General features: G+C 50.5%; 2 protein-coding genes across 4 annotated transcripts in view; one reads left to right on the plus strand and one right to left on the minus strand.

The window, feature by feature from the left end:
• The window catches only part of lama5 (laminin, alpha 5), a 58,402-nt gene extending 50,621 nt beyond the window's left edge, over nt 1–7,781 (plus strand). For all 3 annotated transcript variants that reach the window (XM_072701793.1, XM_072701794.1, XM_072701795.1), the window contains 17 exons: nt 12–145; nt 260–425; nt 632–769; nt 892–1,052; nt 1,444–1,576; nt 1,808–1,951; nt 2,203–2,333; nt 2,421–2,576; nt 3,047–3,167; nt 3,261–3,418; nt 3,535–3,724; nt 4,127–4,279; nt 4,410–4,569; nt 4,716–4,846; nt 5,308–5,401; nt 6,273–6,392; nt 6,512–7,781. In XM_072701793.1, coding sequence (XP_072557894.1) covers nt 12–145; nt 260–425; nt 632–769; nt 892–1,052; nt 1,444–1,576; nt 1,808–1,951; nt 2,203–2,333; nt 2,421–2,576; nt 3,047–3,167; nt 3,261–3,418; nt 3,535–3,724; nt 4,127–4,279; nt 4,410–4,569; nt 4,716–4,846; nt 5,308–5,401; nt 6,273–6,392; nt 6,512–6,660 — 2,439 coding nt within the window. In that variant the 3' untranslated portion in view covers nt 6,661–7,781. The remainder of the gene's footprint in view (nt 1–11; nt 146–259; nt 426–631; nt 770–891; nt 1,053–1,443; nt 1,577–1,807; nt 1,952–2,202; nt 2,334–2,420; nt 2,577–3,046; nt 3,168–3,260; nt 3,419–3,534; nt 3,725–4,126; nt 4,280–4,409; nt 4,570–4,715; nt 4,847–5,307; nt 5,402–6,272; nt 6,393–6,511) is intronic.
• Nucleotides 7,782–7,959: 178 nt separating this feature from the next.
• LOC111855272 (proteasomal ubiquitin receptor ADRM1-like) lies at nt 7,960–15,825 on the minus strand. The gene is made up of 10 exons (XM_023834123.2): nt 15,673–15,825; nt 14,975–15,202; nt 10,595–10,711; nt 10,317–10,440; nt 9,741–9,827; nt 9,547–9,628; nt 9,064–9,326; nt 8,624–8,781; nt 8,341–8,443; nt 7,960–8,236 (listed from the first exon to the last, which is right to left on the minus strand). The coding sequence occupies exons 2-10, from the start codon at nt 15,182–15,184 to the stop codon at nt 8,127–8,129; spliced, it is 1,254 nt and encodes a 417-aa protein (XP_023689891.1). The 5' UTR covers nt 15,185–15,202; nt 15,673–15,825; the 3' UTR covers nt 7,960–8,126.
• Between the last annotated feature and the right edge of the window lie 16 nt (nt 15,826–15,841).

Raw genomic sequence — 15,841 nt, forward strand, 5'->3', positions numbered from 1 at the left:
CTCCTCCTCAGCCTCCCCCCGAGCTCCCGAAAGCAGGCTTTGAGGGCTGCATCGAGCTGGAGACCCTGAATGAACAAATAGTGAGCCTCTACAACTTTAAGCAGACCTTCCAGCTGGACACCACCGCTGTCAGGCCTTGCGGAAGGTAGGCCTGGCACCCCTGCCGGGTCCGTGCAGGGCCCCCCCCCAGCATCCAATCGAGTTCTGTTCTGCTTAGCATTTTAATACAGTTCTCATTCATGATGACTCGTATCTTTAGGGTCAAGCCAGTCTTGAACGAGCCTTGGGTCAATGACGGCGCATACTTCGACGGCACTGGGTATGCAGAGATCCCCCTGCCATCGTCAGAGACCAACCAGAAGCGGTTCGAGCAGGAGGTCCGTGTGCTGTCCCACAGTGGCATCTTGCTGCTGCTTCAAGACCAGGTCAGCACCGCATTACTAGCTCAGGTTTTTCTGTAGGTGCGCCTATTAGAAGGTATGCGGTAGCATGATTCCTTCTTGGGCCATTTTGTTTGTGAGGGGTGTGAATCAGAGAATGTCGAACGCTGAAGAACATCAAAGCACATTTTTTGGGGCCCACCTCATCTGCCCTGTGTGTAAAATGATGTTTGGGCATCTTCTCTTCCCAGACGAAATTCCTGTGTCTGGCCATCATCCAGAGAAGGCTGAAGCTCTTCTATGACTTAGGTGCTGGGATGGAGGAAGAGACTCCTATGGCAAATCGGTTACCAGAGGACTTTGTGATCAGTGACGGGAAGAACTATGTGGTGAGATGTCACCCTCCTCTCGTTTTCCATCCGCCGGGCGGCCATTTTGTATGTCGATAATCAGGAAGGTGTGACCGAGCCTGAGGTTTGGCTCATGACTGCGCTGCCTTGTCCCCCTCAAGGTGGAGATCATCCTGCTCGGCAATGCAGACTCCCGAGCAAGACTGCTCTTACGCAAAAACAGGACGCCCTTGTTCCAAAACAACAACCTCAATGGCTCCATTCCCAACTTCAGTGGGGTTTACTACATGGGAGGAGTTCCTGCTGATAAGCTTCCTCAAAGGTGAGAGAAGGTGGGAGGGGCACTAGAGGAAGGTAGGGCAGCCTATTGGCCAGAGGTTTATATAGGGGCATGGCCTCAGAGGCACTGGTCCCAACTGGAAGCTGATTGGCTTCTGGAGTGCCCCGTCCCATGTTATAAGGTTGGCTCCCTAATATGAATTACAGTACCTTTTATGCTCCCCACCTATAAAAATCCTAGAAGTATCTCTACTACTGGCCATGAAACAGAAATACACACTTTAATCAAAATGCTATTTATCCCAAACAATTTCCTGCCCCATGTGTGAATAATTCAATTATGGATTAATTGCTAATCTTTTGGTAAATGAAACACGTTTTCAGACAAGTAAAACAGTGTAATATTTATTTGTCTATTTATTTATTTTGGACAGCCTGAAGAGTCTTTACCCTGATAAGACGTCTATCCGGGCTTGCTTCAGGAACATCAAAGCCATCAGTGCTCACATCGACCTGAAGAGGGTCAACACCTCTGGGGTCAGCTACGGTTGTCCTAATGACCTCCTGGTGAGTAGTGACCCCTATTTTGGGACAATATAAACGGATGTATTCCTGACACAGGGGGTGGGGTGTGGCTATGCAAGTTAGGGGCTTCATCAGAATGTTGGTGGTTCAGATCTCATGTCAAAGCTCAGGTCATAGCTGTTTGTTTACTCTCTTTCTGGTCATACTTGCTCATTAGCGCCCTCTCTGGCCGGAGCTGTGCGTTCGCGCCTTTACAGGCTGCTCCTTCCCCAGATCGCCAGACAGGCCTATTTCTCGGGTGTGGGTTACCTGGAGCTGCAGCCGCAGGAAGTGTCCCCCCTTCAGGATGGCTACTACGCCGGATTTGGCTTCCGCACCGACCAGACACATGGACTGATGTTCTACCACCAAGCCAATGTAAGGAGCTGCATCTCTAGTCAAGTGGATGGATGAAAGGATGGATATATTAATGGATGAATGCAGTACAGAATGCAGAGTAACTTCCCTGTCAACTGAAGTGTTCATTCTCCAACGCCGTGATGCTAAAGTTAGGGCAGATCTGAGGTTCATAACCATCAGCGCTTTTTCCCACGTCTCCTTGACGACGTGGTTCAAGTCCACGTGCGGCTTCATGGCGGGCCTCGATTTCCATGTCCATCTTCCCACAGAACAACACCTGCCAGGTCTACCTCGATAATGGCCATGTGGTGGTGGAGTCGGGCAACAGTGCGGCGAGGACTCTGAAGACCTACAATGATGAAAGCAATCACTACATAGCCTTCTACAGCAGCAGTCAGGGGTAGGCAAGCCAGTCACATGTGCGTTGGGCCACGTCCGGACAGATCGGTGCTGCCGTGTCGTTGGTGTTGACTGTCTCCCCCTTCAGGCTGCGCGTGTTAATGGACGACGTCTTGGAGAAAACGGTGGACTTTTCCGCGGCTGGGGCCGGCAGCATGGAGACAAGGGAGGACGGCTTATATTTGGGGGGGGCACCACAGATGTCCAACATCACGGGCTGCATCAGCAACTTGTTCATCAAACGGTGAGGGCGAGAGACAAAGAGGAAGGGGTCTCATAGTGTGCTTGTATCACAGCGAGGATGTTTGGGCCTATTTATGTTGACATAATTTACAGTAACAGTAAAATGTGCCATTTGTGTAAAATTTCATTTTTGATTCACTGGATGGTACTGTTGCGTCACACCTCTAGGATTAGGGGTTCGAATCCCACTTCTCTCTGTTTGTGGAGTTGGCTTGTTTCACCAAGAACCCTGGCTTCTACCCTCAGTCCAAAAACATGCGGTTAGGCTAATTGGTGACTCTGAATTGCTTGGTGTGAGTATGGACCCTGTGAGAGACTGGCTTCCCGTCCAGGGTGGACCCCAGCCTTGTGCCCTGTGCTGCCTGGAGCAGGCAACCCCAACAGCATAAGTAGTTAGAAGATGGGTGGGTGGATGGATGGAATAATGCTCAATTCAAAAAGGGAATCTAAACCTATCTAATGTGTCCTCAGCATGTCGGAGTTCCAGATGGTCGTGGACCTGGTGACAGCGAAAAGAAACGTGGATATCCTGTTTACCTGCCCTGCTGCCAAAAGACCATGGAAGATCATGGCCCCCACTCGCAGTATGAAGGTGGGGGGGTGGTCCCAGCTAGCTGGTGGGGGGGGGAGGTGGTCAAACAGCCAAAGGTAACACATAGAGAATTTTCCATGTTGCACCCAACAGGTGAAGGGCAAGAAAGCACACGGAAGGTCCAGGAGCCGTAGCACACGGGAGTCCTGTCAGGCAGAATTAGCCTCCCACCAGGAGGGGGCGCTGCAGTTCAGCAGCTCCTCACAGAGCTACCAGCGCTTCGACACACTCCCTGACAGCTTCAGGAAGATGTAAGCTCTACAGTGTTGCGACCTCTTCCAGATAATGCACAATTTTCTACATGAAAAGTTAGCCGACATGCTAAGTTAAAGGAATTACAATAGCTGCTCCTGCTGTCTCCACCCAGGCCCCATTTCTCCCTGGGGGTGCGTGCAAACTCCTCAGAGGGCCTGATCCTGCATGCTGCTGGGGAGGGGGGCAGAGCCGGGATGGCGCTGTCACTGTCCAGTGGGCACTTCGTCTTGCTCGTCAATGGCGGCCGCAGGAAAGCTAGTGTACGCAGCCGCAGGAAGTACGACGACGGGCAGTGGCACACGGTGAGAGACACGGGGAATGCTAGCGGTGTGGAGCTAATCGGGTTAAGGATCTGCGCCCGGGAGGTCATGGGTTCCAATAACCTCACCATCATTGAGCCAATCCCATAACCTTAAAAACTGACTCTCAACCAGCGGCGTTGTTTATCGCAACTCAAACCATGCATTTGCTTGTGGCCCCTGAGGTTTGCCCCCCCTGTTGGCCACAAACAGTCATTGCACCAAGTATTAAATATATATGTTCCGAGATGCTGAAGCAGCAAGTACTGCTAACTGCTAGTTAGCTACCATCCTCTGATGCTGCTTACTAGTTATTTATTTGGTTTTTGAAGCATCTGATGTCACTCGTGAAAAGATTCCCCACCTGCTGGTTTATAGCGATGCGTTCTTTTCCAATCATGCCAGGTCTTCGTCAGGAGGGATGGCGAGATGGTCAGCTTGGTCGTTGATGGAATCAACTCTCAGACTCGAAGGGTGTCTTTTGGGGGGAAAAGCCGTCTGGTGCCCCCCCTCTACATCGGCGGTCTCCCTGTCGGACCCCCAAGTTCGGCACAAGCGGTATAAACACCTCCAATCTCACCTAAACAGCAAGGCTAGAATATATGTGGAATACATGATTGGATGATGGATGGATGATTGAAATCCAAATGGTCGTCGTGGAAACGTGGTGGTCTCCTTGGTAATGCAGGCACCAGGGTCCGCTGGGTTTGCCGGCTGCGTCCGAGACGTGAAGTTGAAGGAGGAGCCTCTGGGGGCGCCCTCTCGCTCCGTGGGGGTGGTGCCCTGCTTCCAGGGTGCCCAGCAGCCAGGGCTCTACATCTCCAGCCAGGGTGGACACGTCTCAGTCGGTGAGAGCAACGTGGGAGGGCCCCCTGTGGCCTGGGGCACGGTCTGAGGCAGGATCAGAAGATCCATACGCGATCCTCTTCTGGCAGATGTTTCAGTGAACCTGTTTGGTTTTGAGGTTCAGCTAACAACCATCCTTCTTTGTAAGATAACACCCTGCTGGTGGGAGGAGACCTGGAGATCCAGCTGGAGATGCGTGTGGTTGGTGACACCGGCGTGGTGCTGCACGCTGGGGGAGGAGGAGACCGTCAGCTGACACTCTACCTGAACCGGGGGGAGGTAAGGGGGGGGGTCTTCCAGGGGAGTGTTCAGCTGTGTGTATCATCCAAACCAAAAACTTAGAGACTGAAAGTGGTAGCAGTAGTGAGCACTGTGTTGTTAGGACACTGTACCTGTGATCAGAAGGTTTCTGGTTCAAATCCCAGAACCACCAATGTTGGACCCCTGAGCAAATCTCATTGGACAAACTTGTCTGCTAAATACATGCAAATGATATACATGTAAGCTGAAAGATTTTCTGCAATGACCGAGGGCAAAAGGGTTAATTAACATCAAGCTACTGAATAACTGACAGGTTAAAAATTGGTAATGAAAGAAAATTGTTTGGCCATTGGTTTGAGGGTGAAAAGGCACCAACTACAGTCATGCGACACCCAAACTGCGTGTCATACGAACGTGATGCTATTGTTGGTTTCTGTGACATTACCTGACAGTGACGACATCTCTGATCTCTCCCAAAGGTCACAGTGACGGTGAATAACGGAAATGGCTCGTTCTCCGCCTCCCTGTCACCCGCGCAGTCGCTGTGCGATGGCCAGTGGCACAGCATGGCAGGCGAGTGGATCGGAAGCATCTCCGTCACCCCCCCCAGTCCCACCTCTGCTGTTCATCCCCGTCACCCCCCCCAGTCCCACCTCTGCTGTTCATCCCCGTCACACCCCCCCCCAGTCCCACCTCTGCTGTTCATCCCCGTCACCCCCCCAGTCCCACCTCTGCTGTTCATCCCCGTCACCCCCCACCCCAGTCCCACCTCTGCTGTTCATCCCCGTCACCCCCCCCAGTCCCACCTCTGCTGTTCATCCCCGTCACCCCCCCCAGTCCCACCTCTGCTGTTCATCTCCGTCACCCCCCCTAGTCCCACCTCTGCTGTTCATCCCCGTCACCCCCCACCCCAGTCCCACCTCTGCTGTTCATCCCCGTCACCCCCCCCAGTCCCACCTCTGCTGTTCATCCCCGTCACCCCCCCCCAGTCCCACCTCTGCTGTTCATCCCCGTCACCCCCCCCCAGTCCCACCTCTGCTATTCATCCCCGTCACCCCCCCCCCCAGTCCCACCTCTGCTGTTCATCCCCGTCACCCAGGGGACGTTGGGCTCCCCGAACCCTAGGCAGCTCACACACAGATGCCCAGCTGGTGTCCCCAGTCGCAGTCTTTACCACCCCTCACATCATGCATTTGCTTGGGGCCCCTGAGGTTTGGGGGCCCCCTGTTGGCCACAAACAATCACCACACTAAATATTAAATTCCTTATGCTAACGCAGCATGATCCGCTAGAGCCACAATCTCCTGACTCTCTAGCTATTAATTTTGTTTTTAACACATCAGGGTAAGTGAGGGCCTAGAAACCACAAACCGCCCCCCCCCTGGGTGTCTTCCATCTCCCATTTTCCCCCCTGTCTCACGTTTGGGTCGCATTTGCTTTTCAGTCGTTAAGAAGGGCAGTTGGGTCCAGCTCGATGTGGACACAAGCAGTCGGCGCACCGCTGGGCCCGCACAGGGCGTCCGCGTTAGAGGAGAATCGATGCTCTACCTCGGGGGCGTGCCGGGTAAGCACTCACATCCGTGTTCTCCGCTCCACCGCACAGCACTGGCATCCATCTTATGTACTGGCCATTTCACTGGAGCTGGACAGAGCCTGTTAACCTTTTAAATTCCCTTCGGACAGATGGTGTTGAAGTCCCCGGCCTGCCGTCCCCTCTCCCCTCACTCCATGGTTGCTTCCAGGGGCTAATACTTAACCGGCAGCGTGTGAACCTGGCCAAACCACTCTCAGTCCACGGGGGGGTCGGAACCCAGGGCTGCCCCGTTGTGTAACAGCGACTCTTCTCTCACAAGACCTTCTACATGCTTGTAATCTTCGGTGGTGGGGCTAAACTTTTAACTTTTATTTAAACATATTTATGATTTTAAAATTGTTTATAAAATTTAAGGGAAAAAAAAAAAAATCAGCACTGGGTACCTTTAGTAAGTTGGTCAGTCTGGGCAGCAGTGTTCCATCACCTGCTGGACTGTGGATTTCAATCCTGATGCCCCCCGACCCCCGAGTGTGTGTGGAGTTTGCACGTTCTCCTAGTGCCGTGCAGGATTCCTCTGGGTACTCCAGTGTCCTCAGTCCAAAAACATGCAATTACGCTAATTAATATGGGGAACCCACAGTACGTGTGCATGCGTGTGTTCTGTGATGGCCCCTGTACCCCAGGCCTGTGATAGGCTCCAGGCCTCCTGCCGTATGAAAGTGGTCGATGAATGGATGGATGGATGGTTCCCTCCCTTATGTGACCAAAAATACACTTTTCAAAACACTGGGCTGGACAATGAGTTTGCCCATAACTTTAACCTGTTTGTCTCAAGTGCATTTGTTGTAGAAATATCTGTACCAGACTTTCCAGAAACAATTGCAGAACAATGGACCCCTTTGTACCTCATGAATTTTATTTTATTTTTCATTAGGTACTAAGTCAGACCAGCAGGGAACCTGTGAAGGCTCATAATGTCTAAATCTGTAAAAGCTAAACAGAGACTAAACATTTTGAGTGCTGATACCCTTCGTTGTGTATTTTATATTTGGGATATTAATGCCAATCACATATTTCTGGATGCAGTATTTTAAAAATTTTAAATGTTATTTTTTAAAAGAATAAATATTTGAAATATTTTGTAGATATTTTGTGGGACCAGAGAATATAGCAGGTGTTCATTTTATACAAACATTTCGTTTAATTATACTACAATGTTGAGAACCGCACCGCTTCTGAAACGCACACCATCTGGTTCTCAATCCGTCTCCAAATTTCCACCTTGTTCCGCCCTCAGCCTTGCAGAGAAATTTCACAGGGACCTTAAAAACATTTCTCCTTGCCCTCATGCTTAAATTTGTTTCCCGGAGTCAAATAAAGCTGTTGACTTTTCAGTGAATAAAGTTCTTTTTGAAACAAGCTCGTGTTTACTCTCCTAGTGCTGCTGTCGGAAGATGTAAGCGCATCGCTGGGGCAGGAAGTGTAGCCTCATTACACGTTTCCATGGCAGCCAAAACATGCATATAAACTCTGAGATGGAGCCTCTCGCAGCCCTGCAATCACATTCGGAGAATAATCTACCATCACGCCGGGGAACTTCATGCCATTTCAATACCGATTTATTCATGCTTGTCTCATAGCTTCCATGTTATATAGACTGTATATTTAACGAAAGAAAGAGCAGAGTATCACTGATACGTCAGGCTAAATTAACAGCCTACAGTAAGGTCATAAGAATGTGAAAGGCAGGGGGCCACGGACGCCCTAATCCAAACTCATGTCCTCCTCGTCGTCATCCTTGTCCTTGGTGTCTCCCCCCTCGGTGTCCGTCTTTGCGTCTCCCTCCTCCATGGCCTTTGCGAACGCCTCCACGTCTAACAGGACAGAGGTTCTGTGCTTAATTCCCAGATTAAACCCGCCAACAAATCCCACCCGCCAGTACCGGTAAGTGCCATGGGAGGGCGCCCTAGAGCCGTACCTCCCTTATTGGCCGCGTCCACGGCCTCTGTGGGCAGCCCAAACTGGTTCATGAGCGGTCCCAACTGCCCGGAGGACAGTGCGCTGCTGAACATGCTCATCGCCTGTGGGGGGGGCGGGGGGGGGGGGAGGACATCACGCACCCATGGGATTACAGCTCGCTACGAAAGCAGCAGGACCCCCCCTCCCCCACAAAGGGGAGCTACGTCGTTTCTGGGACACACCCCCTCAGTGTAATGACTGTTTGTGGCCAACAGGGGGCTCCATGGCAAGCAGGGGCGTACCTGCTGGAACTGCGGGGAGGTGAGCGTGTTCTGGATCTCCTCGGCGCTCTGGGGCAGGGACTCCCCCGAGGGCAGGTAGGGCAGGAGGCGCTGCTGCACCTCGGCGTTGGCCAGGATGGGAGCCATCACCTCGGGGGTCAACACACTGGCCAGGTCCACTGGGGGCGCACAAATCATACCATCAGGACCCTAAACTGGAAACCCCCCATCTAATATGATCTAACAGATGGGCTGATAGCTGTAGTTTACTGTACCACTCCCCAACCCCCCCCCACAGCCCCATCCCAGTTTGCATCCTGGCCTTTTGACCTTTGACCCCAAGGCCCTATGTCATCCATGACACCCAAGCTCCTGCCTATGCCATAAATAAAGACTAACACCTCTCCCCCACTAGGGTCCGCCCTCCTTCCTTTGCCCGCTATCCAGCGCCCCCTCCTCACCTCCTTGGGCCCCGGAGGCCGCCGCCGGTACGTTCATGTTGGCCAGGATGTTCTGCAGGTCACTAAGCTGGATGGGCTGGGCGGGGCTGGCAGCCGCAGGCGCCGGCGGGGGGGTGGGAGTCGCAGGGTTGGTAGGCGTCACGGCCGGGGAGGAGCTGATGGTGGCTGCTGGGGTGGTGGGGGTGGTGGGGGCTGGGACCGAGGTGATGCGCGGGGCTGAGAAGGTGGAGGAGGGGGTGACGGCGGCAGATTGGCTACGGGAGCTGGGGGGGGGGGGGCATGAAATGATGGAAGGCAGTCAACAGCGAGTAGATTCACTTTCATTACAGATTCATCTGGGCTGAGCACCCCTGCTCCCCCCCCCCCACCCCTAGACAGCCAAATATCATCAAGACAGCAATGTGGACAAGACATCCCATATTCAAAGCGTTTTGGATTTCAGTGACATTTAATAAAGAGCCACAAGGGGGCGCCAAGTCTCACCTAGATGATGAGCCGCTGCCCGCAGGTCCTCCGCTGCCAAGCAGACTGGCGAGACCCGGACCTGCCAGGGCGCCCAGGCCTCCTGAAAGCATAGGGTGGGGAAAATGACTCCCACTGTCCCCCTGGGGGGCTTCAGGAGCCCCTCCATCCTTATTCATGACCAGAACGGTTTTTAAAACCTCAGAAATGCTCACCAAGGCCTCCAAGCCCAGTTGGTCCAATCAACTGCATGAGCTGGTTATGACTCATGTTTCCCAGAAGGCTTTGCAGGCCACCTTCACCTGTACAGTTAGGAGGAAACGTCAAACTCCGTTATTCTTATCGTCTAATGCCGGGCCATCACAGGTCAGGCATGGGCACACACACATAAAATCACACTGTTTGGGCAATTTAGAGGCACTAATTATCACTGTGTGCCTTTGGAAACGTGGGAGGGAACAGAGTCCCGATATCAAACCCACACACCATGGGGACATCATGCACATCCACGGAGCAGAAGCAGGACTTGCTAAAAGCTGCCGGACAGGACACATTTATATATATATAAAAAAAAAAAAAGAAGCAGGACGTAAATCCCCACGCCTGGACATGTGAGGCAGTAGTACTACCCACAGTGTCACCATACTCCCCCCGCCCCCCACCCCAAAAAAAGGGTGCCCACATCAACTGTGTTTGAAAGTGGCTCTGATCATAATTAAGAAGGTTCTGAAAGAGCCCTTCACCCAGGGTGCCCCTCCCTGGAGAAGCGTGCAGGCCCGGGCGGCCCTCACCTCCGAGAGCGGAGAGCTCGTGGCCCCCGCTGCCCCCACTGCCCAGTGCGCCTGGCATGGGCGGGTTGTTCAGGTACTCGTTCACCTTGCGCGAGTGCTCCTCGTCCTTGTCCGTTTTGGGCTCCTGCGGGAGGGGAAATCGGGGGTGTCAAGACACGTCAAGCGCTCATCCCGGCACCTCAGCGACCTGCTTTATGATTCCCCTCATTTTCAGCCCAGGAAAGAGAACGTGACCTGTGGTCCTGACTCCCCTTCCCTGAGCACCGAAGGCCCCATACCTGCATCCAGAAGAAGAGTCTTTTGGTGCTGGCTTTGAACTTCAGCACATACACACGGCCCGTGGTGCACTGGTTCACCCTCTTGAACTCACAGTCTTCAGGGAAAATGATCAGATCCTGCAAAAGAAGGACTAGATCACCAAAGGTTCCAGAGACCCTGAATTCCTCTGGGATCAGTCAGAGATTATGTTCTCTTAAATGAATAAAACTGACATCGTCCTTCCATTATGGATCAGACCCAGCCTTGACACTCAAGCGATTCCTCTCCACCCCATGGAAACATCACACATACCAATTCAGCTCTAAACCTGGACCATGTACTGATAAACAAATCACTGGAAAAACAATATCTTTAGAAACCTTCCTAAGTCACTAAACTGCATATTTTACATATAAGAACGTGGTCATCATTTCCAGCCCCTGACTCAAAAAGTCACACGCAGCTTCAACATCACAATAAGGAACATGTAATTTAATATTTAGTGTAGTGCCTGTTTATGGCCAACAGGGGGCCCCAAACCTCTGAGGTTCCATCACCATGGATTACATAACCATATTTCCTAAATGTGTAACCAGGACAGGGCCACAGACAGCCCACAGTCAGGGGGCACGTGGAGGGAGAGATCCCGGGCGAGATGCCAGCCCAGCACAGCTGCCAAACACAGCAGGACCCCCCAGATTACTCCATAGATGGTATACAGAGCTGAGACAGGGCAATATGTGACTAGGAAGCTGTGCCTTGATTGGAAAGTGGCCAGTTAAAATCACTGGGACAGAGTGATTTCCCCACTGGGCCCCTCAGCAAGGCCCTTAACCCCCAATTGCAGCAGGGACTGTCTGACTCTGCTATCTCAAAAAAAAGGTGTATAAAGCTGTAGATAATAGCATCTGCTAAATAAATTAATGTAAATAAATGCTCTTTGAAAGAACAATGGGAAGTTTCCCTTCTGCTTTCATGAAGCATCGAGGAATCGCCTTAACAGCTGACATACTGCCAGCATTAAAGTAAAGATATCCTCTAAAATGCCACTATGGAGGTTCAAGATGGCTGCATTTTAGTGATCTAAAGCCCAATACCCATCCATCTCCTACAAGCAGTCACACAATGAGCCTGGGGTCACCCCCAACACACCATGGGGGCATCAGGATCTATGCCAAAATATCCCAGAAAGCGGATTCCAGTTTAAACCTTAACACCAACACCGCAGTGCAATTAGCTTTGTATACAGTTTTCTGGCTGTAATATCTTTTGCTGTAATATTTTTCACGTTCATTAGTCCAGCTGTCTTGCCTAACTGGTGGTGAATGGACAGCATGCAATTATTAATAAATACGTATAAAAATGTATTACATGAAAGTTACATGGTGTGCATTGTCCCCCATGGTTTAATGCTTAAAGCACACCTTACAAGACATATCTGTATCATTTAGGTTTATACTTAATCCATAAATAAATTCTCTCTTTTGCACTTTAAACAGACACCGTGCAGTTATTAATGGTAACGGAAAAGTACTGTGGCATTTTGCAATGTCTATCCCACCTTTGTGCGAGTCCATTTTTTCCCAACCATTAATTTTTTTCCCTCCGTGTCCCTTACGGAGCTCAATACTCTCTGCAACAGGCTGCCAGATAGCATGAAGAGATTCCAACACGACAATTTGAAATCCACCCAATCTGTCAACACTGCTTTGGACCGAACAAGGCTTTAATCACGTGATGATGTACCAGGAAAGGCAGACGCATGTTAGGTGCGCACGTAATTAAAAGCTGTCACTTTTTTTGCCTTATTAGTTTTTATTTTATTTTTTCTTGGATTGTGAGATGCACTGGAATGAAAAAATAGCCGCAAAATAAAAAACCTAGGCGCACTGGCAATCATTTTAGTCGCCATCTGGAGCCCTGCACATCCGTTCGTGTAAGCACACAGGCCTGCACATCCATTCGTGTAAGCACACAGGCCTGCACATCCATTCGTGTAAGCACACAGGCCTGCACATCCATTCGTGTAAGCACACAGGCCTGCACATCCGTTCGTGTAAGCACACAGGCCTGCACATCCGTTCGTGTAAGCACACAGGCCTGCACATCCGTTCGTGTAAGCACACAGGCCTGCACATCCGTTCGTGTAAGCACACAGGCCTGCACATCCGTTCGTGTAAGCACACAGGCCTGCACATCCATTCGTGTAAGCACACAGGCCTGCACATCCGTTCGTGTAAGCAGACGGGCCTACTAAAAGTCTTGACTTGGCTACGGCACACATCTTTGTCTCAGTAACCAGCCTCACTCACATGTTAGTGCCTTTGTGACCATGGAATCTCACGTTTCTCTCTAACTTTTAAACTTTTCAGTGGTATTAATTTTGCATTTTAATAACGAGCCCAAAACGCAGTGCTCCCAGTGTGTACAGTAGTAACTTTGTACATACAGGGGCACAATTTAGACGATCCGTATATCATATAAAAAGGTCTTGATAGGCAATGACAAAGTAATTTAACATGCAAAGTGTACAGTACAGTATTGTCTGTTAAGAAATTGGTAATAAACAGAATTTTATGTTATTGTTCAGGTCAGCAGACTTATGGGTAGACATTGGGAGTCCCAAGTATTATTGGTGAAGTGTCACATTCTCGCGGATCTGCTGTCCCTAACCCCTATGAATGTGAAGGGGATACTGTATGGAGTCCTAAGTCACAGTCATCTTTCATCAATATAAAAACCAAGGTATGCAAATTAGGACAACTATTCAACACCATGCTGCATCAAAAAGAAGGGGGGTGACCAAATCGTGCTGGGGAGACTAACTAAGAAAGCTGGTAGCAGCTGTGCAACCAGCAGGAAAGTTAGCCTGGAGGCCTGTCCAGGGAGTCCGATTAGCCAAAGCGCATCATGAGAACAGCCAGGGACATTTCTTTGGTTTTTCAAATGACTCTCCTGGGCCAGTGGGAGAGAGACTAGCAGAGTCACATGGGCTAGCTAGGGTGACATGGCAAGGACCAATAGGAGAGAGACTAGCAGTCACATGGGCTGCCTGGAGTGACCTCACACATTACCGTTGCATAGGCAAACGGGAGAGAGACTAGCAGGGTCACAAGGGCTGCCTGGGGTGACCTCGCACAATATAGGCTGAATTGACAGCCACAGGCAAACACGCATCACTTCCTTATACCTGACTGACTCTGAGCTGGCTGGGTAGGGCTTGTGTTGGTATTTTAAATTTGCTGGTGTTGTTTTACAAGATAGTTTTCATAGTATTGGGATACTGTTGTGCATGTTATTCTTAAAGGACCTTTGTCCCCATTTTGTTAGCAGAAATAAGGTCTCTTTGTTTAAAACTTGCCATCTCTGAGGCTCTCCCTACTACATTCCACACCACAGACTGTGTCTGTCTACCATACAGAGCCTCAATTTGCCTTTGGTGCCAGTAGAGCACACAGCGCACTCTTGTGCCTCATTTTTCCCCACTGAGGCATTTAGATCTGTAGTATGTACAGTGGAGGGGTTTACCAGGACTTGAACCATGCATCCGTGTGGTTCCCAAAGGTCTAGGGGCACCCTGTTGATCATAAAGTTACTACACTGGGCTTGGAGGCAGACAAAGTAATAAACCTACCTCTGAACATGTGAATATGTGATTAATTATAACCACTGAAACACCATCCAGGACTTCAGACTAACTCATTGCATTGGTTGCACTAATGCACCTAACTGATTCATTTAGGTGCCCTGCCACAAAACTTTTCACAACACAGATGTGTTTCTTTGAGACATGTTTTTTTTTTTTTTTTAAGCGTTTCAATTAGGAATGTTGATGGTCTGACAACAAAAGCACTGTCACTGGGCATCCTTTGGCCACATCCTTTGCAGTAAACGCAGTGCATCACATTGCCCATTTTATTGTACGTAAGCCACAGACACTGGGCTAGCCAGTCTTTCCAAAATGTCCACGTTTTTGCTCCCTCCCAGCTCCCAGCCAATCAGGAACACCGAATAGCTGGTACAGGTGCGCTGGGAGCTGGGAGGGAGCAAAAACGTGGACTGGCTGGGTTGAGAAACACTGATCTGGAGATACCAGTTGCCTGCGTTTTCATTTGTTGCTCCAGGATGAGTACCCTACAGGTGGTAATTTCAAGCGCAGTATCAGTGTAGAAGAATCTCAGAGTCAGAGCCAATCAGAGGTGAAGACCCGCTCCTTCTCTGCCTTTGATTGGCTCCTTAATGTGCTTTGTCCAAAAAAAAAAGCAGACCTGCAAAATGTTAAGTGCACCAGTGCCACCAAGGAAAAAAGATGAATCACATTAGAAAGATTTTTGGTCGCACTCTGGAGCCCTGCCATCAAAGCCATCAGAGCACCTACAGATTTAAGCAGGGCCACTTACATCCTCCACGTTCCCGGAAGTCCGATCTTTCCAGCAGAAGTGGATGAGGGAGTCGTCGGTCTGCTGGATGTAGACCTGCCCCTTGCGCTTGTCAGGGGTCACCGTGCTGCCTTTGAGGGTCATCTTCCCGGCCCTGAACTCCACCAGGTTCTTGCTGGAAGAACCGCGGGAGCCTGACACCAGGCTTGGGAAGAGCGCTCCAGACGACATGCCAGTGAAAGCCTGTGACTAAAAATACTAAAATGTCAGACGCTCCGCAAAGACCCAGTTCATAAGCTCATCATTAAAACCGCGTCAGTAAACAGCTAACGCCGTTCTACAGAAGCTGCGGTTAGTGTAAGCGGTTGCACCCCGCGAATAACCCCGCACGCACGGCCCCATGAGGTTTTCCAGTCGCTAAAGTGCGTTTTACTGTGCTAACCTCCACATTTGCTCCCCGAAATGAGTCCTTTTTCCCCCCAGAAAACAACACCGCTGTTCCCTAACCGCCTCCGGGATAAACAACCCTGCGCTGCCGAAACATTGTTAGCCAACAGCTACCCGACTAGCTAGCCGACGGTTAAATAGAATCGGTTAGCAAACTAAGCTGAATGTTTAACCAGAAAACGTGAGTGGAAATAGCATAGTCTACCCACGTGTACATAAGACCTCGACACAATAGATATATTTTGATAAATAGTGTAACTTTTCGGCGTTACCTTCGTTCCGATGATAAGTGAGATGCTCTGCTTCTGAGTAACCAGCCGTTGTCTACCGGAGGAACAAGACCGTGCACTTCCGCAAATCGGACGGGGGCTTCGGATTGATCGGAACGTTTAGATCTCTGGCCTTCGATTGGTCCAATGGATTGTCAATCAAACCGCCTGC

This window comes from Paramormyrops kingsleyae, chromosome 18 (assembly GCF_048594095.1).
Source record: "Paramormyrops kingsleyae isolate MSU_618 chromosome 18, PKINGS_0.4, whole genome shotgun sequence".
Lineage (NCBI taxonomy): Eukaryota > Metazoa > Chordata > Actinopteri > Osteoglossiformes > Mormyridae > Paramormyrops > Paramormyrops kingsleyae.

What these genes read in the sequence shown, in the direction of transcription:
- LOC111855272 (XM_023834123.2), bottom strand. Translation starts at nt 15,184, where the DNA reads ATGTCGTCTGGAGCGCTCTTCCCAAGCCTGGTGTCAGGCTCCCGCGGT. An exon ending in CTTCCGGGAACGTGGAGGAT is followed by an intron (nt 10,712 to 14,974) that starts GTAAGTGGCCCT and finishes CTTCTTTTGCAG; the next exon opens with GATCTGATCATTTTCCCTGA. An exon ending in GGACGCGGCCAATAAGGGAG is followed by an intron (nt 8,237 to 8,340) that starts GTACGGCTCTAG and finishes CTGTCCTGTTAG; the next exon opens with ACGTGGAGGCGTTCGCAAAG.